The sequence below is a fragment of the Vanessa cardui genome, chromosome Z (assembly GCF_905220365.1).
Source record: "Vanessa cardui chromosome Z, ilVanCard2.1, whole genome shotgun sequence".
NCBI lineage: Eukaryota > Metazoa > Arthropoda > Insecta > Lepidoptera > Nymphalidae > Vanessa > Vanessa cardui.
This window is the reverse complement of record NC_061154.1, coordinates 29,026-52,102: the sequence shown is the minus strand read 5'-3', so window position 1 is coordinate 52,102 and position 23,077 is coordinate 29,026. Positions and strand designations below refer to the sequence as shown.

Sequence of the window (23,077 nt, the reverse complement as noted above, 5' to 3'; positions counted from 1 at the left end):
TGCCGAGGGTGAAGCCTCAGACTCCACGTCGCCGAGTCTACTGGTGGCGCCCGGAGCTACGGACGTTGCGGAGGGCGTGTGTTGCGGCCCGCCGCCAATACGCCAGGTCCAGACGGAGGCGGATACGCGATCACGACCTGGAGGAGGCTCTTTACACCTCCTACAGGGAGGCTTGCGTGTCGCTCCGAAAGGCCATCGCGCAGGCGAAGGAAGCGGCATGGGTGGAGTGGCTGGCGTCACTCGACGCGGATCCGTGGGGGAGACCGTACAGGGTCGTGAGGCAGAAGCTCCGACCCTGGACACCCCCGCTCACCACCACCATCCAGCCGCGGCTTCTGGGACGGATCGCGGAGGAACTATTTCCTGAGCGCGGAGCGTTCGTCCCACCGGCGATGGAGCCCGAGTGCGTTAGGGAAGTGCCGTACCAGGCGTTCCCGGTTACCGAGGCCGAGTTGTGCGCGGCTGTCTTGAAGCTTCGCTCGAAGAGGACAGCCCCCGGGCCTGACGGGATACCGGGACGTGCCTTGGCGATCGCGTCGGAGGAGTTGGGCGATGGCATGTGCCAACTGTTCTCGGCCTGCCTGGCTCAGGGTAGGTTCCCGAATCGGTGGAAAACGGGTAAGCTCGTTCTCATCCGCAAGGAGGGACGAGCCCCCGATCAGCCGTCGGCCTACCGGCCCATCGTGCTGCTCGACGAAGCGGGTAAGCTCTTTGAGCGTATAATCGCAGCCCGTCTAGTCGGTAGCATGGAGCCAGGCTTGAGCGAGTGGCAGTTCGGCTTTCGCCGGGGCCGCTCGACGCTGGACGCAGTCGCCAGACTGAGGGAGGTCGCAGAGGAGGAGGTCTCTCGGGGTGGGGTGTTGCTGGCAGTGTCGTTGGATATTTCCAACGCCTTCAACACTCTGCCCTGGGAAGTGGTACTGGAAGCTCTCAGATACCACAACGTTCCGGACTATCTGCGACGAACCATCGCCGACTACTTCTCGGGTAGGGCGGTGGTGTTCCCGACGATGGAGGGAGATAGCAGGAGGGCTATGACCTGCGGTGTTCCACAGGGCTCGGTTTTGGGGCCGCTACTGTGGAACATCGGCTACGATTGGGTGCTGCGCGGGGCCACGTTGCGGGGGGTCAGCGTGACCTGCTACGCTGACGACACCCTCGTGTCGGCCCGCGGCAGTACCCATCGGGAGGCGGCGTATCTTGCCACGGCGGGAGTGGCACATGCGGTCCACCGCATTCGTGCTCTGGGCCTTGAGGTGGCCTTGCACAAATCCGAGGCCCTAGTCTTTCATGGACCTCGGAACGTGCCACCTCAGGGCATGTCCATAACAGTCGGCGGAACTTCCATCACCATCGGGTCGACGATGAAGTACCTGGGACTCGTCCTCGATGGCAGGTGGAAGTTTGAGGAGCACTTCCGGCGCTTGGCCCCAAGATTGGTGGCTGCAGCCGGAGCGTTGGGGCGGATTTTGCCCAACGTCGGTGGACCGGGCGGTTCCTGCAGACGGCTGTACTCCGGCGTGGTGCGTTCGATGGCACTATACGGTGCGCCAATATGGGCGGACGCTCTGAGCAATCGCGTCAACGTCGCCTCGCTGCGACGTCCGCAGCGTGCGATGGCGCTCAGGGCGGCTCGGGCGTACCGGACGGTGTCATTCACCGCGGCCGGCTTGCTGTCCGGAAGCCCGCCATGGGACCTCGAGGCCGAGATCAACTCGAGTGTCTACTGGCGGGTCAAGGCGGCAAGAGCGAGCGGGAACGGACCGCTACTGCGCGAGGTACATCAGTGGAGGGAGGAGGCAAGACGCCGCCTCATGGAGAAGTGGGAGGATCGGCTGCGAGTTCCGGATGCCAGTGGGGAACTCGTGGCGGCGATCCGGCCCGTTTTGCGAGAGTGGGTCGAGCGCAAGCACGGCCCACTGACGTACCACCTGACGCAGCTCATAACCGGTCACGGCTGCTTCGCCAAATACCTGTGCGAAGTGGTCGGGAGAGAGCCGTCGGTGGTATGTCATCATTGCGATGACGGAGCCGTGGACACGGCCGAACACACGCGCGCAGAGTGCCCAGCCTGGGCGGAGCCTCGCGCAGCCTTGTCCACGGTCATTGGATTGGACCTATCGCTTCCGGCCCTCATCAGAAAGATGGTCGCGAGTGAGGAGGCCTGGGCGGCATTACGGGTCTTCAGCGAAGCCGTAATGTCCGCGAAGGAGGAGGCGGAGCGACAGCGGGAGGACGATCCGAACTCCCTCCCGCTGCGCCGACGGAGACCCGGTCGGCGGCGCCGCGACCATCTTGGCCGGTTGCTATGACCTGACTTGACGCAGCGGCGGCGGACCTTTACATCCGTCGCCGCATATCCCGGATGTGACACAGCGCTATCGGCAGCGGACCTTTACATTCGCTGCCGCATAGCCCTGACTTGATTTGACGAAGCGTGGTCGGCAGCGGACTTTTACATCCGCCGCCGCCCTGAACTGAATTGACGAAGCATAGTCGGCAGCGGACCTTTACATCCGCTGCCGCCGCCTAGCCTCCAGTGGCGGACTCGGGGGGAGTCCGTCACGGTTCAGACGGAGGCGGAGTGTCGGAAGGTGCGCCGTAACACCCTGGCGTGCCTTTCGCGAAGTGTCGCCCTCATTTGCGACAGCCGCTGGCAGGGTCGCGGTGGTGAGCCAAACGCGTTCCCGTGGCCCTGCCGCCTTGCGGAGAGGCGGAAATCCTAGGAGGTTTTAGTGGGTAGGACGGGGCCTTCTGCCCCGGGAGTCCCACATATCCGTCCCGGTCCCCCTTCGGCCGGGCGGAATGCGTAAATGCATTTCCTCCTAGTAAAACAAAAAAAAAAAAAAAAAAGGTTGGGGTGCATGTCAGTCGCCTCCTCGTGGCGCACCCTGGGCAACGGGGCCGGCTTGAGCTTGCTCGCCGGCCGCGGCTAAGACTGACACGGAGGAAGGCCGCGGGGTCGCTCCTAGTACTTCTCCGATTGCGGCGGAGTGGACTATGTGAGCGGCCTTGCTGGCAATTAGCGGAGGAGTATATATATGTAATATATGTATACATGTAAATATTGTATTATTTGTAAATATTGTATTATTTGTAACTATTGTAAATATTTATATATAGAGCGGAGGGCTCGTTACGAGCACTGAAGGAGGAGTGGTGGTCCACCATCTGATGCGTGGTGGTCCACTGTTTATAGGTGTGGAGATACACCGGTCGGTCGGCGGCGGAGCCTGTCATCTTATCCGCCGCCACCAGGGCGTCAGCATTGTTGGCGCCCAGCCTCCAGTGGCGGACTCGGGGGAGTCCGTCACGTTTACTGGACGGAGGCAACGGAGGAAGGCGCGCCTCTGGGCGCGCATTCAAAGATTTGACCGCCTCAAGGCGGTCGCCGCGAGGGGGCCGCGGAAGTATGCTCTAGCGTTCCCGTAGCCCCTCCATCACGCGGTACGGTGGAAACCCGAGGAGGTTTTAGTGGGTAGGACAGGGCCTTCTGCCCTGGCACGGGGCCCTTATGGCCCCGGTCGAGTCCCACATACCCGTCCCGGTCCCCCGGCCGGGCGGGAGGCGTAAATGCCTTTCCTCCTCGTAAAACAAAAAAAAAAAAGGTTAGGTTAGGTTAGGTTAGGTTAGGTTAGGTTAGGTTAGGTTAGGTTAGGTTAGGTTAGGTTGGGGTGCATGGGGTGCATGTCAGTCGCCTCCTCGTGGCGCACCCTGGGCAACGGGGCCGGCTTGAGCTTGCTCGCCGGCCACGGCTAAGACTGACACGGAGGGCATGCCACGGGTCGCTCCCGGTCTTTCTCTGTTTTCAGAGTGGACTGTGTGCGCGGCCCCGTGGCAGAGAAGGAGTGTAAATATATTCTGTAAATATAATATATATTAATTAGTTTAATAATTATTAGGTTAGGTTATAAATATTTTCTTTTATTTGTGTTTAATTGTAGGTAGTAAATTTTTGTAAATTTAATTTTTTGTTTTGAGGAAGACAACCTCGATAAAAAATAACCCCGAATCCCAAGTGGCTACGCAGCGCGATGGGATGCATGGCCGGAGGGTAGTTCGGTCCCGACTGCATTTCTTTTTCCTTCTTCCTTTATTCTTTCTTCTTTTAGTCTTTTATACTTCTTCGCCGGCAGCCCCGGCAAAAAACCTAAATATGAGTGCATCCGAAAAAAATATATCTCCAGGGGGGTTTCAGTCCCTCTCCGATCCGCCTCACGGATCGGACCGTCCCATCGAATCTGGAGGGGACAAAGATGCCAGATGGATTCCTTCAAACGACCTTACCGCGACCACAACTGACTATGATTTGCAAACGATGAGGGTACCTGTGGTTAGATTGGAGCGACTGGGTGAGCTGTCGGACGCCGACAGCGCATCCAGTCGGATGAGTATGGCGAGCGCGGTGTCGAAGCGTTCACGGAAACGCGCGAGAGAGGTCCCGGATTCTGGGTCGGACTCTGCTCGCAGCGACACACCGACTAGGAAAGGTAGACCGACTACTACCGGCAAATATGCCGGTATCGGTCTATCAAGACGCGAGGCCGCGGCTGCGACGAAGGCTGCAGCAGCCGCCGAAAAACAAATGGAAGACGAGCGGCAGATCGCGGCTCTGACCAAGAGGGTGGTGGAAGGGAGAGCCACTCCTCGGTCGGAGTCGTCAGACTCTGCTGCCTTAGAGGTCGAGGCAGAGGAGCTACCTGCCTCCGACCTCAACCGGAGGATGACGGACGCGGTTGCAGCCATCAGACGGGTGGGCAAGGTCTCCAAGGGCCTTAGCGGCTGTAGCCAGAAGGCGCTTAAAGAGGCTACGGCCTCAATTCTGGAGTGCGCCCAGGTGCTGCTCACCCGCACTGACACGGAGGAGACGGCGCTGCTGCGGGCCCAGAACACCAGGCTCGCAGCACAGGTGGAGGCGCTCAGAAAAGAGCACCTCGAGCTCAAGGCCGAGATGGCCAACTTCCGCCGGGAACACCTCAGGCGGGAGGTGGGCCTTCTGAGCGCCACACCTGACGCCACGCTGCAACCGCAGCAACAGCAGCAGTCGCCGCAAGAGACGGAGCTGGTTCGCCTGATCCGTCAGGAGATGGCGAGCTTTAACGCTCGTTTCTCGGTGCTCGAGGGGAGGATTCTACGTCCCCCCCTAGCTGCAGACCAGCGCAGCGCACCGGCGCCGACATATGCGGCCAAAGCCGCAGCGTCCCGTGCCACCCAACCGGCACAAGCGGCTGCTGCCAAAAAAGGGAAGTCGAAGGCGGCCAAAAAGGCAAGTGCGGCCCAAGCCGCAGCGCCCCGTGCCGTCCATCCGGTACAAACGGCTGCCAGTGAAAAAAGACCGGTGTCAAGACCCGAGGCGGAATGGGAGGTTGCGGGCGCCGCTAAACGCAGCAAAAAGGCGCGCCAGCGGGCTAAAAAGGAGGCCCAGAAAAAGAAGGAGGAGGGAGTCGCGGCGGCCAAGCGCAGGCCTGCGAGGCTCAGGACTCCCCGCTCCACTGCAGTGGCTCTCACCCTGCAGCCAGGAGCGGAGGAGCGAGGCCTCTCCTATGCGGGTATCTTGGCCAAAGCCAAAGCCGAGATCTCGCTGAGCGATCTCGGCATAACGGGCCTCCGGTGCAAAACGACTGCCACCGGAGGCCGACTCCTGGAGGTCTCGGGGGCCACGAGTGGTCCCAAAGCCGACGCCCTAGCGGAAAAGCTCAGGGCGTCACTGGGGTCGGACGACGTCCGAGTGTCCAGGCCCACCAAATGCGCGGTTTTGCGCATTTCGGGCCTGGATGACTCTGCGACGACGGAGGAGGTCGTCGCTGCCGTCTCCAAGACCGGAGGATGCCCGCCTGATCAGGTCAAGGCGGGCACGATACGTCGGGGGGTCTCCGGACTCGGGACTACCCACGTGAGCTGTCCCTTAGCGGCGGCCAGAAAGCTAAGGGACAGCAGACTCCTGGTGGGGTGGGTCTCGGCGCAGGTCACATTATTACCACCGAGGCCTTTCAGGTGCTACCGGTGTCTGGAAGGTGGACACGCGGGGGCACAGTGCACCGCTGAGGTAGACCGCAGCCAACTCTGTTACCGCTGCGGTCAGCCCGGTCACAAGGCTGGCACCTGCTCTGCCAAGACGCCGCACTGCGTTATATGTGCGGCGTCTGGAAAGCCAGCCGACCACAAGATCGGGTCGAAGGCCTGTGCAAGACCCACTCCAAAAACCACGGCGAAGGCACAACCGGCTCATCCGCCGAAGACCGCCAAGAAGAAGGCAACCAGCTCCTCGCAGCCGGTTCGACCACCGGCTGCGGCACAAGAACAGCCGAGGACTGGGGAGGAGGCGATGGCCATGGACACGCAGTAATGGCTCTACGTCGTCTCCTCCAAGCCAATATCAACCACTGCGCCAGGGCTCAGGATCTCTTGCTCCAGAGCATGGCGCAGTGGTCGATCGATTTGACCGCCGTCGCCGAGCCGTACTTCGTGCCGCCCAGGGATGACTGGGTGTGCGACGATAACCGCTCGGTGGCGTTGATCCGGAGGTCCGCCGCCGACACGCTTCCCTTCGAGACTGTTACTCGAGGGCGGGGCTATGTCGCGGCAGTCTGGGGTGACATCATGGTCGTGGGGGTATATTTCGCCCCCAGCCTTTCTCTCGCCGATCTGGAGAGTGTCACCCTGGAGTTGGCCACGGTTGTCCGTCGTGGCTGTCCTCGCCCCGTGATCGTCCTGGGGGACTTCAACGCCAAGTCTACGGCTTGGGGTTCCCCGTCTACGGACGCGCGGGGTGAGCTAGTGGAGGAGTGGGCGGTCGAGCTGGGCCTGCTTCTCCTGAATCGGGGTTCGGTGCAGACGTGCGTGCGGCAGCGGGGTGGGTCTATAGTGGACCTCACGTTCGCTAGCCCCGCTCTCGCGCGCAACGTCCTCGACTGGCACGTCGTCGAGGACGTCGAGACGCTATCCGACCATCGGTACATTCGGTTTAGCGTCTCTGCCCGAACTTCGATTCGGCCGATCCAAGCGGCAGGTCGGCACGGAGACGGTCCGCGATGGGCGCTGAAGCGGCTGGACAGGGAGGCTCTCCTGGAGGCCTCGATCGTCAAGGCCTGGCTGGATTCGCCAGACAGGCCTGCCGACATCGACGACGAGGCGGAGTGGTTCCGGGAGAGCATGTCGCAAATCTGCGACGCTGGCATGCCCCGAGTCCGGCCGTTGTCAGCTAGGCGCCAAGTGTACTGGTGGGCGCAGTCGATTGCGCAGTTGCGCAACGAATGCACGCAGATGCGACGCCAGTACGCGAGGTGCCGACGACGGAGGAGAGGCCGCCGCCCCTTTACAGCGGCGGCCGAAGAAGCGCAGGAGAGTGAAGAGGCGGAACTGTACGCTAGCTACAGGGAGGCGAAGAGCGCACTCCAGTTGGCCATCGTCAGAGCCAAGGCCCAGGCCAACGACGAGCTGGTGGAGACTCTGGACCTAGATCCGTGGGGACGCCCTTACCTGATGGTGAGGGGCAAGTTGCGCCAGTCGGCTCCCCCACTGTCCCGGAGTCTCCAGCCGCAGCTGCTGGAGGAGGTGGTGGGTGCTCTGTTTCCATCTAGACCGGAGCACACACCACCGGCTATGGTTCCGCCTCACAGGGACGCGGAAGAGGACGATGAAGACGTGCCCGCGGTTACCCGGGCAGAGCTCAGAGGGGCGGTGGCTCGCATCAGGAACACCGCCCCTGGACCCGACGGCATTCCAGGCCGTGCGTGGGTCCTCGCCCTGAGAGAACTCGGGCCACGACTCTCAGGGCTGCTGAGCGCATGCTTGGAGCGAGGCCAGTTTCCAAGCCGGTGGAAGACCGGGAAGCTGGTCTTGCTCAAGAAGGAGGGACGACCCGCAGACTCGCCATCTGCGTACCGACCGATCGTGTTGCTGGACGAGGTGTGTAAGATCTTCGAGCGTGTCATCGCCAGTCGCCTCGTTCAGCACATGACCAGGGTGGGGCCGGATTTGGCGGAGAACCAATTCGGCTTCCGCCAGGGGCGTTCGACGGTCGACGCGATCATGCGCGTGAAGGCCCTCGCGGAGGAGGCAGTCGCCCGGGGTGAGGTGGTCTTGGCGGTGTCGCTCGACATCGCCAACGCTTTCAACACCTTGCCTTGGAGTACCATCAGGGAAGCACTCCGATACCACGGAGTGCCGCGCTACCTCCAACGCGTGGTCGCGGCCTACTTGTCGAACCGAGCGGTCGTGTACCCGGGTCGCGAGAGGTGGGGTCGTCGGGAGACGTCGTGCGGCGTTCCACAGGGTTCCGTTTTGGGTCCACTCCTGTGGAACGTGGGGTACGACTGGGCCCTGCGCGGTGCGTTCATCCACGGCGTCGGCGTCATTTGTTACGCCGACGACACGCTGGTTACAGCACGTGGAAAGACGTACCGGCAGGCGGCCATACGCGCGACTGCTGGTGTCGCGCATGCCGTGGGAAGGATCCGGCGGCTGGGCTTGGAGGTGGCATTGCACAAGTCGGAAGCCCTGTGTTTTCACGGGCCGAGGACGAAGCCGCCTCCCGGGTCCAGCATCATGGTAGGAGGGGTGTCCATCGCTGTCGAGTCGAAGATGAAATATCTAGGACTCATCCTCGACAGTAGGTGGAACTTCGAGCCGCACTTTACACGGCTCGCCCCCCGGTTGTTGGGCGCCGCTTCAGCGCTCTCGCGCTTGCTGCCCAATCTGGGGGGGCCCAACTCCTCATGCAGGAGGCTCTACATGGGGGTCGTACGGTCGATGGCGCTATACGCCGCGCCAGTGTGGGCGGATGCCCTGACGGCCCGCAACGTCGCCGCGCTGAGAAGGCCACAGCGCGCGATGGCCGTCAGGATGATAAGGGGATACCGTACGATCTCCTTCGAGGCAGCGAGCCTCCTAGCCGGATCGCCGCCCTGGGACCTCGACGCTAAGCTCCTCGCGTCGCTCTATTGGTGGCGCGCGGAGGCGGTCGAGCGGGGTGAGCGCCTGGTGCCTCGACAGATCGAGGCACGCAGGGCAGAGCTCCGCCAGGTCTCAGTGGAGGAGTGGGAGACGCGCTTGGCGCGACCCACGGCAGGGCAAGCCGTCGCTATTGCGGCGGTGAGGCCCGTTTTGAAGGAGTGGCTCACTAGGAGCCACGGCGCCCTCAGCTTCCGGCTGACGCAGGTGCTTACTGGACACGGATGCTTCGGTAGGTACCTGTGTCGCATAGGTCGGGAGCCGACGTCCCAGTGCCACCATTGTGGCGATGGTCGCGACGATACGGCGTTGCACACGTTGGCGGAATGCCCAGCATGGGCTGAGCAGCGCCGTGACCTCGTCGCGGCCGTCGGTGTCGCTGCGGGAAACCTCTCGCTTCCGGCCGTCGTCTCCACGATGGTACGGAGCGAGGCAGGGTGGAGCGCCGTCGCCACCTTCTGCGAGGAAGTGATGCTCGCAAAGGAGGCGGCGGAAAGGGAGAGAGAGGCTGCCTCCTCTCTCCCCTCCCGCAGCAGACGAACTGGGCGTCGCAGGGTGGTCGCCGACTTACGACCACCCTAGGGCGTGGCCTGCGGACGGCAGACTCGGGGCGTCTCGCCGTCCGACCAGCAACAGGCCTCGAGGCGGCGGCGTCGTGTTCCGCACGCGCGCCTCGTAGTGGAGTCCTGCGGCCGGGTGGACAGCCGCAGTGATTGACGGGGCGCGCCTGACTCTTTACATCAGGCGCGCCAACGCCCGTCGGAGGGGTGCGACGAATGCTTCGGCGATACCCGCCCCTCCGACACACGGGCAATTGGAGGACACGGGTTGGGTTTTAGTCAGTAAGAGTCTGACAGTACCCTTCGCTCTTCCCCCAGAGCGGAGGGTCTCCATGATGGATTTCCCAACCATAAAAAAAAAAAAAAAAAAAAGGTTGGGGTGCATGTCAGTCGCCTCCTCGTGGCGCACCCTGGGCAACGGGGCCGGCTTGAGCTTGCTCGCCGGCCACGGCTAAGACTGACGCGGAGGGCATGCCACGGGTCGCTTCCGGTCTTTCTCTGTTTTCAGAGTGGACTGTGTGCGCGGCCCCGTGGCAGAGAAGGAGTGTAAATATATTCTGTAAATATATATTGATTAGTTTTATAATTATTAGGTAGGGTATAAATATTTTATTTTATTTTATTTTATTTGTATTTTAAAGTAGGTTTGTAAATTTTGTAAATTTAATTTTTTGTTAGAGGAAGACAACCTCGATAAAAAATAACCCCAAATCCCAAGTGGCTACGCAGCGCGATGGGATGCATGGCCGGAGGGTAGTTCGGTCCCGACTGCATTTCTTTTTCCTTCTTCCTTTGTTCTTTCTTCTTTTACTCTTTTATTCTTCTTCGCCGGCAGCCCCGGCAAACAACGTAAACATGAGTGCATCTAACAGAATTAATTCTCCAGGGGGGTTTCAATCCCTCTCCGATCCGCCTCACGGATCGGACAGTCCCGTCGAATCTGGAGGGGACAGGGATGCCAGATCGATCATTTCTAACAACTTTAACGCGATGACAACGGACAATGATTTGCCTAAGATGAGGATGCCAGTAGTACGGCTGGAGCGACTGGGTGAGCTGTCGGACACCGACAGCGTATCCAGCAAGATGAGCGTGGCGAGCGCGGTGAGCGCCACCTCGAAGCGCTCACGGAAACGCGCGAGAGAGGTCCCGGATTCTGGGTCGGACTCTGCTCGCAGCGACACACCGACTAGAAAAGGTAGACCGACTACTACCGGCAAATATGCCGGTATCGGTCTATCAAGACGCGAGGCCGCGGCTGCGACGAAGGCTGCAGCAGCCGCCGAAAAACTGGAGGAGGACGAGCGGCAGATCGCGGCTCTGACCAAGAGGGTGGTGGAAGGGAGAGCCACTCCTCGGTCGGAGTCGTCAGACTCTGCTGCCTTAGAGGTCGAGGCAGAGGAGCTACCTGCCTCCGACCTCAACCGGAGGATGACGGACGCGGTTGCGGCGATAAAAAGGGTGGGCAAGGTCTCCAAGGGCCTTAGCGGCTGCAGCCAGAAGGCGCTTAAAGAGGCTACGGCCTCAATTCTGGAGTGCGCCCAGGTGCTGCTCACCCGCACCGATACCGAGGAGACGGCGCTGCTGCGGGCCCAGAACACCAGGCTCGCAGCACAGGTCGAGGCGCTCAGGAAAGAGCAAACAGAGCTCAAGGCCGAGATGGCCAACTTCCGCCGCGAACACCTCAGGCGGGAGGTGGGCCTTCTGAGCGCCACGCCTGACGCCACGCCGCAACCGCAGCAACAGCAGCAGTCGCCGCAGGAGACGGAGCTGGCTCGCCTGATCCGTCAGGAGATGGCGAGCTTTAACGCTCGTTTCTCGGTGCTCGAGGGGAGGATTTTACGTCCCCCCCTAGCTGCAGACCAGCGCAGCGCACCGGCGCCGACATATGCGGCCAAAGCCGCAGCGCCCCGTGCCACCCAACCGGCACAAGCGGCTGCTGCCAAAAAAGGGAAGTCGAAGGCGGCCAAAAAGGCAAGTGCGGCCCAAGCCGCAGCGCCCCGTGTCACCCAACCCGATGGACGAGACAGACCGGCGTCGCGCAACCCCCCGTCAACACCCGACGCGGAGTGGAAGGTTGCGGGCGACGCCAAGAAGAAGAAGAAGGAGGCGCGCCAGCGGGCTAAAAAAGAGGCCCAGAAGAAGAAGGAGGAGAGAGTCGCGGCGGCCAAGCGCCGGCCTGCGAGGCTCAGGACTCCCCGCTCCACTGCAGTGGCTCTCACCCTGCAGCCAGGAGCGGAGGAGCGGGGCCTCTCCTATGCTGGCATCTTGGCCAAAGCCAAAGCCGAGATCTCACTGAGCGATCTCGGCATAACGGGCCTCCGGTGCAAAACGACTGCCACCGGAGGCCGACTCCTGGAGGTCTCGGGGGCCACCAGTGGTCCCAAAGCTGACGCCCTAGCGGAAAAGCTCAGGGCGTCACTGGGGTCGGACGACGTCCGAGTGTCCAGGCCCACCAAATGCGCGGTTTTGCGCATTTCGGGCCTGGATGACTCTGCGACGACGGAGGAGGTCGTCGCTGCCGTCTCCAAGACCGGAGGATGCCCGCCTGATCAGGTCAAGGCGGGCACGATACGTCAGGGGGTCTCCGGACTCGGGACTACCCACGTGAGCTGTCCCTTAGCGGCGGCCAGAAAGCTAAGGGACAGCAGACTCCTGGTGGGGTGGGTCTCGGCGCAGGTCACGCTCCTACCGCCGAGGCCTTTCCGGTGCTACCGGTGTCTGGAGGGTGGACACGCGGGGGCACGGTGCACCGCTGAGGTTGATCGCAGCCAATTATGTTACCGCTGCGGTCAGCCCGGCCACAAGGCTGGCACCTGCTCTGCCAAGACGCCGCACTGCGTTATATGTGCGGCGTCTGGAAAGCCAGCCGAGCACCGGATCGGGTCGAAGGCCTGTGTGAGACCCACCGCCACAACGGCGAGGACAAAACCGGCTCATCCGCCGAAGACCGCCAAGAAGAAGGCAACCAGCTCCTCGCAGCCGGTTCGACCACCGGCTGCGGCACAAGAACAGCCGAGGACTGGGGAGGAGGCGACGGCCATGGACACTCACTAATGGCTCTACGTCGTCTCCTCCAAGCCAATATCAACCACTGCGCCAGGGCTCAGGATCTCTTGCTCCAGAGCATGGCGCAGTGGTCGATCGATTTGACCGCCGTCGCCGAGCCGTACTTCGTGCCGCCCAGGGATGACTGGGTGTGCGACGATAACCGCTCGGTGGCGTTGATCAGGAGGTCCGCCGCTGACACGCTTCCCCTCGAGGCCGTAACTCGAGGGCGGGGCTATGTCGCGGCAGTCTGGGGTGACATCATGGTCGTGGGGGTATATTTCGCCCCCAGCCTTTCTCTCGCCGATCTGGAGAGTGTCACCCTGGAGTTGGCCACGGTTGTCCGTCGTGGCTGTCCTCGCCCCGTGATCGTCCTGGGGGACTTCAACGCCAAGTCTACGGCTTGGGGTTCCCCGTCTACGGACGCGCGGGGTGAGCTAGTGGAGGAGTGGGCGGTCGAGCTGGGCCTGCTTCTCCTGAATCGGGGTTCGGTGCAGACGTGCGTGCGGCAGCGGGGTGGGTCTATAGTGGACCTCACGTTCGCTAGCCCCGCTCTCGCGCGCAACGTCCTCGACTGGCACGTCGTCGAGGACGTCGAGACGCTATCCGACCATAGGTACATTCGGTTTAGCGTCTCTGCCCGAACTTCGATTCGGCCGATCCAAGCGGCAAGTCGGCATGGAGACAGTCCGCGATGGGCGCTGAAGCGGCTGGACAGGGAGGCTCTCCTGGAGGCCTCGATCGTCAAGGCCTGGCTAGATTCGCCAGACAGGCCTACCGACATCGACGACGAGGCGGAGTGGTTCCGGGAGAGCATGTCGGACATATGCAACGCTGGCATGCCCCGAGTCCGGCCGTTGTCAGCTAGGCGCCAAGTGTACTGGTGGGCGCAGTCGATTGCGCAGTTGCGCAACGAATGCACACAGATGCGACGCCAGTACGCGAGGTGCCGACGAAGGAGGAGAGGCCGCCGCCCCTTTACAGCGGCGGCCGAAGAAGCACAGGAGAATGAAGAGGCGGAACTGTACGCTAGCTACAGGGAGGCGAAGAGCGCACTCCAGCTGGCCATCGTCAGAGCCAAGGCCCAGGCCAACGACGAGCTGGTGGAGACTCTGGACCTAGATCCGTGGGGACGCCCCTACTTGATGGTGAGGGGCAAGTTGCGCCAGTCGGCTCCCCCACTGTCCCGGAGTCTCCAGCCGCAGCTGCTGGAGGAGGTGGTGGGTGCTCTGTTTCCGTCTAGACCGGAGCATGCACCACCGGCTATGGTTCCGCCTCACAGTGACGCGGAAGAGGGTGAAGACGACGTGCCCGCAGTCACCCGGGAAGAGCTCAGAGGGGCGGTGGCTCGCATCAGGAACACCGCCCCTGGACCCGACGGCATTCCAGGCCGTGCGTGGGTCCTCGCCCTGAGAGAACTCGGGCCACGACTCTCAGGGCTGCTGAGCGCATGCCTGGAGCGAGGCCAGTTTCCAAACCGGTGGAAGACTGGGAAGCTGGTCTTGCTGAAGAAGGAGGGACGACCCGCAGACTCGCCATCTGCGTACCGACCGATCGTGTTGCTGGACGAGGTGTGTAAGATCTTCGAGCGTGTCATCGCCAGTCGCCTCGTTCAGCACATGACCAGGGTGGGGCCGGATTTGGCGGAGAACCAATTCGGCTTCCGCCAGGGGCGTTCGACGGTGGACGCGATCATGCGCGTGAAGGCCCTCGCGGAGGAGGCAGTCGCCCGGGGTGAGGTGGTCTTGGCGGTGTCGCTCGACATCGCCAACGCTTTCAACACCTTGCCTTGGAGTACCATCAGGGAAGCACTCCGATACCACGGAGTGCCGCGCTACCTCCAACGCGTGGTCGCGGCCTACTTGTCGAACCGAGCGGTCGTGTACCCGGGTCGCGAGAGGTGGGGTCGTCGGGAGACGTCGTGCGGCGTTCCACAGGGTTCCGTTTTGGGTCCACTCCTGTGGAACGTAGGGTACGACTGGGCCCTGCGCGGTGCGTTCATCCACGGCGTCGGCGTCATTTGTTACGCCGACGACACGCTGGTTACAGCACGTGGAAAGACGTACCGGCAGGCGGCCATACGCGCGACTGCTGGTGTCGCGCATGCCGTGGGAAGGATCCGGCGGCTGGGCTTGGAGGTGGCACTGCACAAGTCGGAGGCCCTGTGTTTTCACGGGCCGAGGATGAAGCCGCCTCCGGGTCCAGCATCATGGTAGGAGGGGTGTCCATCGCTGTCGAGTCGACGATGAAATACCTAGGACTCGTCCTCGACAGTAGGTGGAACTTCGAGCCGCACTTTACACGGCTCGCCCCCCGGTTGTTGGGCGCCGCTTCAGCGCTCTCGCGCTTGCTGCCCAATCTGGGGGGACCCAACTCCTCATGCAGGAGGCTCTACATGGGGGTCGTACGGTCGATGGCGCTATACGCCGCGCCAGTGTGGGCGGATGCCCTGACGGCACGCAACGTCGCCGCGCTGAGAAGGCCACAGCGCGCGATGGCCGTCAGGATGATAAGGGGATACCGTACGATCTCCTTCGAGGCAGCGAGCCTCCTAGCCGGATCGCCGCCCTGGGACCTCGAGGCTAAGCTCCTCGCGTCGCTCTATTGGTGGCGCGCGGAGGCGGTCGAGCGGGGTGAGCGCCTGGTGCCTCGACAGATCGAGGCACGCAGGGCAGAGCTCCGCCAGGTCTCAGTGGCGGAGTGGGAGACGCGCTTGGCGCGACCCACGGCAGGGCAAGCCGTCGCTATTGCGGCGGTGAGGCCCGTTTTGAAGGAGTGGCTCACTAGGAGCCACGGCGCCCTCAGCTTCCGGCTGACGCAGGTGCTTACTGGACACGGGTGCTTCGGTAGGTACCTGTGTCGCATAGGTCGGGAGCCGACGTCCCAGTGCCACCATTGTGGCGATGGTCGCGACGATACGGCGTTGCACACGTTGGCGGAGTGCCCAGCATGGGCTGAGCAGCGCCGTGACCTCGTCGCGGCCGTCGGTGTCGCTGCGGGGAACCTCTCGCTTCCGGCCGTCGTCTCTGCAATGGTGCAGAGCGAGGCAGGGTGGAGTGCCGTCGCCACCTTCTGCGAGGAAGTGATGCTCGCAAAGGAGGCGGCGGAAAGGGAGAGAGAGGCTGCCTCCTCTCTCCCCTCCCGCAGCAGACGAACTGGGCGTCGCAGGGTGGTCGCCGACTTACGACCACCCTAGGGCGTGGCCTGCGGACGGCAGACTCGGGGCGTCTCGCCGTCCGACCAGCAACAGGCCTCGAGGCGGCGGCGTCGTGTTCCGCACGCGCGCCTCGTAGTGGAGTCCTGCGGCCGGGTGGACAGCCGCAGTGAGTGACGGGGCGCGCCTGACTCTTTACATCAGGCGCGCCAACGCCCGTCGGAGGGGTGCGACGAATGCTTCGGCGATACCCGCCCTTCCGACACATGGGCAATTGGAGGACACGGGTTGGGTTTTAGTCAGTAGGAGTCTGACAGTACCCTTCGCTCTTCCCCCAGAGCGGAGGGTCTCCATGATGGATTTCCCAACCATAAAAAAAAAAAAAAAAAAAAAAAAAAAAAGGTTAGGTTAGGTTAGGTTAGGTTAGGTTAGGTTAGGTTAGGTTCTTTTCATGGTCCTCGGAACGCGCCACCTCCGGGCATGGTGTTGACGGTCGGCGGAACTTCCATCCCCATCGGGTCGACGATGAAGTACCTGGGACTCGTCCTCGATGGCAGGTGGAAGTTCGAGGAGCACTTCCGGCGCTTGGCCCCGAGACTGGTGGCTGCAGCCGGAGCGCTTGGGCGGATTCTGCCCAACGTAGGTGGACCAGGGAGTTCGTGCAGGCGTCTGTACTCCGGCGTGGTGCGCTCCATGGCACTCTACGGTGCGCCAATATGGGCGGACGCTCTGAGCAATCGCGTCAACGTCGCCTCGCTGCGACGTCCGCAGCGGGCGATGGCGCTCAGGGCGGCTCGGGCGTACCGGACGGTGTCATACACCGCGGCCGGCTTGCTGTCCGGAAGCCCGCCATGGGACCTCGAGGCCGAGATCAACTCGATCGTCTACTGGCGGGTCAAGGCGGCAAGAGCAGATGGCAACCCCCCCCTAGTCCAACAGTGGAGGGAGGAGGCAAGACGCCGCCTGATGGAGAGGTGGGAGGATCGGCTTCGAGTTCCGGATGCCGGCGGGGAGCTCGTGGCGGCCATCCGCCCAGTTTTGAGAGAGTGGGTCGAGCGCAAGCACGGCCCACTGACGTACCACCTGACGCAGCTCATGTCCGGTCACGGCTGCTTCGCCAAGTACTTGTGCGAGGTGGTCGGGAGAGAGCCGTCAGTGGTATGTCTCCATTGTGACGACGGAGCCGTGGACACGGCCGAACACACGCGCGCAGAGTGCCCAGCCTGGGCGGAGCCTCGCGCAGCCTTGTCCACGGTCATCGGATCAGACCTGTCGCTTCCGGCCCTCATCAGAAAGATGGTCGCGAGTGAAGAGGCGTGGGCGGCATTACGCACCTTCAGCGAGGTCGTAATGTCCGCCAAGGAGAAGGCGGAACGACAGCGGGAGGACGATCCCAACTCCCTCCCGCTGCGCCGACGGAGACCCCGGTCGGCGGCGCCGCGACCATCTTGGCCGGTTACCTTGATTTGACACAGCGGCGGCGGACCTTTACATCCGCCGCCGCACAACCCGGACGTGACACAGCGCTATCGGCAGCGGACCTTTACATCTGCTGCCGCATGGCCCTGTTTTTGAACTGACGCAACGTAGTCGGCAGCGGAACTTTACATCCGCTGCCTTCGCCCAGCCTCCAGTGGCGGACTCGGGGGAGTCCGTCACGGTTCTGACGGAGGCGGAGACGGAAGCGTGCCGCAACATCCTGGCACGCTCTCGAGATGAGTCGCCCATTTACAGCGACGACCGCTGGCAGGGCCCGCGGTGGTGAGCCACGTGCGTTCCCGTAGCCCTGCCGCCTTGCGGTGAAGGCGGAAATCCTAGGAGGTTTAGTGGGTAGGACGGGGCCTTCTGCCCCGGGAGTCCCACATATCCGTCCCGGTCCCCCCTTTCGACCGGGCGGAATGCGTAAATGCATTTCCTCCTAGTAAAACAAAAAAAAAAAAAAAAAAAAAAAAAAAGGTTAGGTTAGGTTAGCCAACGTCCATACCACGTTGAATACACCGGTTCTCGTCCGATCACCGAAGTTAAGCAACGTCGGGCGCGTTCAGTACTTGGATGGGTGACCGCCTGGGAACACCGCGTGTCGTTGGCCTTTTTGCATAACGGACACTGAAACGGAGAGAGAAGGCGTAGGTTTAAGTAGTTTAGTAGGAAAAAATGTAAATATTACTAATTTAGGAGATATGGAGGTGGATGTGGGCGCCCTGACGGTGAGCACGGGAAATATAGACCCTTGCCTGCTGAAAGAACCTGTGGTCCGGTTGGAACGGCTCTCCGAGTCGGATTCATCGGTCTGCAGCATATTTCAGCAGCGGCGACGAAAGGGCGAGAAGAGGTCTCACATGGGAGACAGCTGCTCTGGCTCGGACACCGACGGGAGTCAGCGGCAGGGCAGCAATGACACTGGACATTCGGTTAGTAGGTGGCTAAAACCTGCTAACAAAAGGGGACGGGGGAACGGAAATCGTTTCCAGGCGGAGGATTCGCTGGCCGCTTACAGCGAGGCGGCCAGAAAGGCTTTAGACGAAAGGGTTGCCCGATCCAGGAACCGGCAACCCGTAAGTGCTGAGGACGTGCCGAAGACGTCCGCCGCTCTCGATGCAGCCGTTCAGGAGGCGATCGGGGTGGTCGTGCAGGTTGCCGACAAATCGGGCAACCTCAAGGGCACTTTTGTGCGAGCCCTGAAGGCAGCTGCCGACACTATCAAAGGTGCGGTAGCAGACCTTAGGGCCATGTCGATGACGGAGGAGGTTGCGCGCTTAGAGGTGGCTAACGCGCAACTCTCAGGCCAGCTGGCTGAGCTGAGGCGGGAGGTGGCTCAGATGCGCCAGCAACCACCAACGGATGAAGGCCACATCCAAAAGATGTTGGAGGAGGCGCTACGGTCCAACCGGGAACAGTTCGCAACTATGCTGAACGCCCGGATGGAAGGAATCGAGCGCCGCCTTCTTCCGGAGCCCCGGCTGCGGCCACCGCTGGCCGCCGACCGGAAGGCAGCGCAGGCGACAGCTGCGGCTGCAAACCCGGTGAGGACGCCCGAGACCGCTGGCGTGGTGGTAGAGCCAGCCAAACACGGCAAAAAGAAGAAGCGGCCACCAACACTAGCTGCACAAGAAGCGGCTAATAGAAGGTCGGCTCCAACGACAACACCTGTGGAGCCGAACAACACACCGACGACCTGGAGCGCTGTCGTCGGTAAGAAGAAGAAGCCGAAGAAGCCGGCTAACAAACCAGTGCAGCAAGCGACCACCAGACCTGCTGCACAAAAGAAGAGGAAACTACGCCCCCCTCGCACGTCTGTGATCACCATCACGATCAAACCCGGTGCCGAGGAGAAGGGCGTGAAGTACGATAACGTCCTGGCGCACGCAAAGAGTCGCATCAAATTAAGTGATGTCGGCTTGACTGCGGTGCGCTTCAGGACGGCGGCGACGGGAGCGCGCATGCTGGAGATACCGCCAGGCACCAACGAAGCCGAGAAAGCGGCGGATGCCCTGGCGGAGAAGCTGCGCGAGCTATTCAGCCCGGACGAGGTCCAAATACACCGTCCGACCAAGTGCGCGGAGCTCAGGGTCCTGGACCTGGACGACTCCGTCACGGTGGAGGAGGTCGTGGCGTCGGTCGCCGAAGCCGGGGGCTGCACGACCGGAGCCATCAAGCCTGGCATTCTCGCTCGGCACTCGAGCGGCACGGGCTCACTGTGGGTGAGTTGCCCAGTGGCGGCCGCTAAGAAGATCGTGGCGGTCGGTAGGGTTAGGGTCGGGTGGGTGTCGGCGCGAGTGCTTTTGCTCGAGTCGCGGCCACTCCGATGCTACAGATGTCTGGAGGGGGGCCACATGGGTGCCAAGTGTGACAGGGGTGTCGACCGTAGCCGTTTGTGCTATCGCTGCGGTCAGCCCGATCACAGGGCCCGAGAGTGCACCGCCGCTGACGCAAACTGCATCATCTGCTCAGCGGCCGGTAAGCCTGCGGCACACGCCGTCGGCGCTAGAGAATGCCAGGGCAGCAAAGGTCCAGCCCGAGGCAAGAAGAGAGGAGTAGCGGTGAGGAAGGGCCCGGCAGCAACTTCCCAACGGCGAACGGAGGCGGAGCCTATGGAGACCGCTCAGTGATGGCCCTAAGATGTCTCCAGGCCAACATCAACCACTCTGCTAGAGCTCAGGACCTTCTTGTCCAGAGCATGGCAGAGTGGCAAATCGACGTCGCGGTGGTATCGGAGCCCTACGTCGTTCATTTACGGGACGACTGGGTCTCCGACCACGATGGAGTGGTGACCATCATCGCTCCCGCTGTCGCGGACTCCCCGACCATAGAGTGTGTGGTCAAGGGGAAGGGCTGCGTGCTCGCCGTCGTCGGTGGTGTGGCGATCATCGGCGTTTACGCCTCGCCTAACCGAACCCTCGCCGAGTTCGAGCGACTTCTGGTGGAGATCGGTGCTCTGGTGGGACAGGCTTCGCCAACCCCTGTGTTAGTCGCGGGGGACTTCAATGCCAAATCAACGGCTTGGGGTTCCCCTGCGACGGATGTCAGGGGCGAGGCGTTGGAGGAGTGGGCCGTGTCGCTGGGACTCACCCCCATGAACAGCGGATCGGAGAGCACGTGCGTGCGGCAACAGGGCGAGTCGATCGTCGACATCACGTTTGCGTCCAACGCCCTAGCCCGCCGTGTTCGAGGCTGGAGGGTGGAGACGGAGGTGGAGACTCTATCGGACCACCGATACATCCGGTTTGATGTCTCCGCGGTTCCCGTTTCCGCCCATGCCACTGTCGGTCAGTCGAGTGGCCCTCGCTGGAAACTAAGTCGTCTCGACAGCCAGCTGGCCAAAGAGGCGGCGATCGTCGAAAGCTGGGGGACCGCTCCTGACTCTGTGGTGCAAGTCGACCGAGAGGCTGATCGACTCGGCTGTGCGCTGTCCCGCGTCTGCGACGCTGCGATGCCGCGGGCCAAACCGCTCCCGCCGCGTCGTCGAGTGTACTGGTGGCGGCCGGAACTCCGCCAACTGCGCAGAGCCTGTGTGGCTGCTCGCCGCCAGTACGCACGGTGCAGGAGGAGAAGAGTCCGTGACCACAATCTAGAGGCGGCCCTTTACACCGCCTACAGAGAAGCCTGCGTCACCCTGCAGAAAGCCATATCCCGTGCCAAGGAGGAGGCATGGCGCGAATGGCTGGCGACCCTCGACGCCGATCCGTGGGGCAGACCGTACCGGTTGGTGAGGCAGAAGCTCCGACCCTGGGCTCCTCCACTCACCAGCACCCTTCAGCCAGACGTCCTGGAGAGTGTCGTGGGTGCTCTCTTTCCGGAGCGGGGAGAATTTATACCACCTTCGATGGCGCCTCTCAACGATCACGACCAACTCGATCAGGCGTCCCCCGTTACCGAGGCGGAATTATGTGCTGCTGTCGTCAAGCTCGGGTCTAAAAGGACAGCCCCGGGGCCCGACGGCATTCCAGGACGTGCTCTAGCCATAGCTCTTGGCGAGATGGGCGAGAGCGTCAGACACCTCTTCTCCGAGTGTCTTGCGCAGGGTAGGTTCCCCGACAGGTGGAAAACGGGTAGGCTCGTCCTAATCCGCAAGGACGGACGACCGCCCGATCAGCCGTCGGCCTACCGCCCTATAGTGCTGCTCGACGAGGCGAGCAAGCTTTTTGAGCGCATTATTGCAGCCCGCCTTGTCGCAAGCATGGAGCCGGGACTGAGCGAGCGCCAGTTCGGCTTCCGCCCAGGTCGCTCGACCCTCGACGCTATAGCGAGCTTGAGGGATCTCGCAGAGCAGGAAGTCTCTCGGGGTGGGGTACTGATAGCTGTGTCTTTGGATATTTCCAACGCTTTCAACACCTTGCCCTGGGAGACGGTAATGGAGGCCTTGCGGTACCATAGAGTGCCCCCATACCTTCGGCAGATCATCGCCGACTACTTCGCGGGCAGAGCAGTCGCTTACCCGACAAAGGAGGGATGGAGAAGGAAGAGGATGACGTGCGGTGTTCCACAGGGCTCTGTTTTGGGTCCGTTGCTGTGGAACATCGGGTACGACTGGGTGCTACGCGGGGCCACTCTGCGGGGGGTCAGCGTGACGTGTTACGCCGACGACACCCTCGTGTCGGCCCGCGGTAAAACCCATCGCGAGGCGACCTATCTCGCCACGGCCGGAGTGGCGCATGCAGTCCACCGCATCCGCGCTCTGGGCCTCGAGGTGGCCTTGCACAAATCCGAGGTTCTTGTTTTTCATGGACCTCGGAACGCGCCACCTCAGGGAGCGGCGATAACCATCGGCGGAACTTCCATCACCATCGGGTCGACGATGAAGTACCTGGGACTCGTCCTCGATGGCAGGTGGAAGTTCGAGGAGCACTTCCGGCGCTTGGCCCCGAGACTGGTGGCTGCAGCCGGAGCGCTCGGGCGCATTTTGCCCAACATTGGAGGGCCAGGCAATCCAGCGAGACGCCTTTACATCGGAGTGGTGCGCTCGATGGCGCTGTACGGTGCGCCGATATGGGCGGACGCGCTGAGCGCCCGCAACGTCGCTTCGCTACGACGTCCGCAGCGGGTGATGGCGCTCAGAGCGGCTCGGGCGTATCGTACGGTGTCCAACACCGCAGCCTGTCTGCTGTCTGCAAGCCCGCCATGGGACCTCGAGGCCGAGATCAACTCGAGTGTTTACTGGCGGGCCAAGGATGCAAGAGCGGAGGGGAACTCACCCCAAGTCTTACAGTGGAGGAAGGAGGCACAACAACGCCTTCTTGAAATGTGGAGGGAAAGGCTGCGAGTTCCGGATGCCGGTGGGGATCTCGTGGCGGCCATTCGGCCTGTTTTGAGAGAGTGGGTCGAGCGCAAACACGGCCCACTCTCCTACCACCTGACGCAGCTCCTGACCGGCCACGGGTGTTTTGGTAAATACCTGTGTGACGTGGTCGGCAGAGAGCCTGCACCGACGTGCCACCACTGTGGCAACGAAGCCGTGGACACGGCCGAGCACACGCGCGCAGAGTGCCCAGCCTGGGCGGAGCCTCGCGCAGCCCTGTCCACGGCCATTGGACCGGACATCTCGCTTCCGGCCTTAGTGCGCAAGATGGTCGCGAGCGAAGAAGCGTGGGCGGCATTACGAACCTTCAGCGAGGTCGTAATGTCCGCCAAGGAGAAGGCGGAACGACAGCGGAAGACGACACCAACTCCCTCCCGTTGCGTCGACGGAGACCTGGTCGACGACGCCGTGACCATCTAGGCCGGTTGCATTGACCTGATTCGACACAGCGGTGGCGGACCTTTACATCCGCTGCCGCTTTACCCGGACGTGACATAGCGTAGTCGGCAGCGGACCTTTACACCCGCTGCCGCCTAGCCTCCAGTGGCGGACTCGGGGGAGTCCGTC

General features: G+C 62.3%; 1 protein-coding gene and 1 non-coding gene across 2 annotated transcripts; both read left to right on the top strand.

The window, feature by feature from the left end:
* The first annotated feature begins 10,367 nt into the window (after positions 1–10,367).
* On the top strand, positions 10,368–12,569 carry LOC124543376. The gene has a single exon (XM_047121576.1). The coding sequence runs from the start codon at positions 10,368–10,370 to the stop codon at positions 12,567–12,569; it is 2,202 nt and encodes a 733-aa protein (XP_046977532.1).
* Positions 12,570–17,684: 5,115 nt separating this feature from the next.
* LOC124543454 lies at positions 17,685–17,803 on the top strand. Its single transcript, XR_006967461.1, has one exon. It is a non-coding gene; the product is annotated as a 5S ribosomal RNA (ribosomal RNA).
* Positions 17,804–23,077: the final 5,274 nt, after the last annotated feature.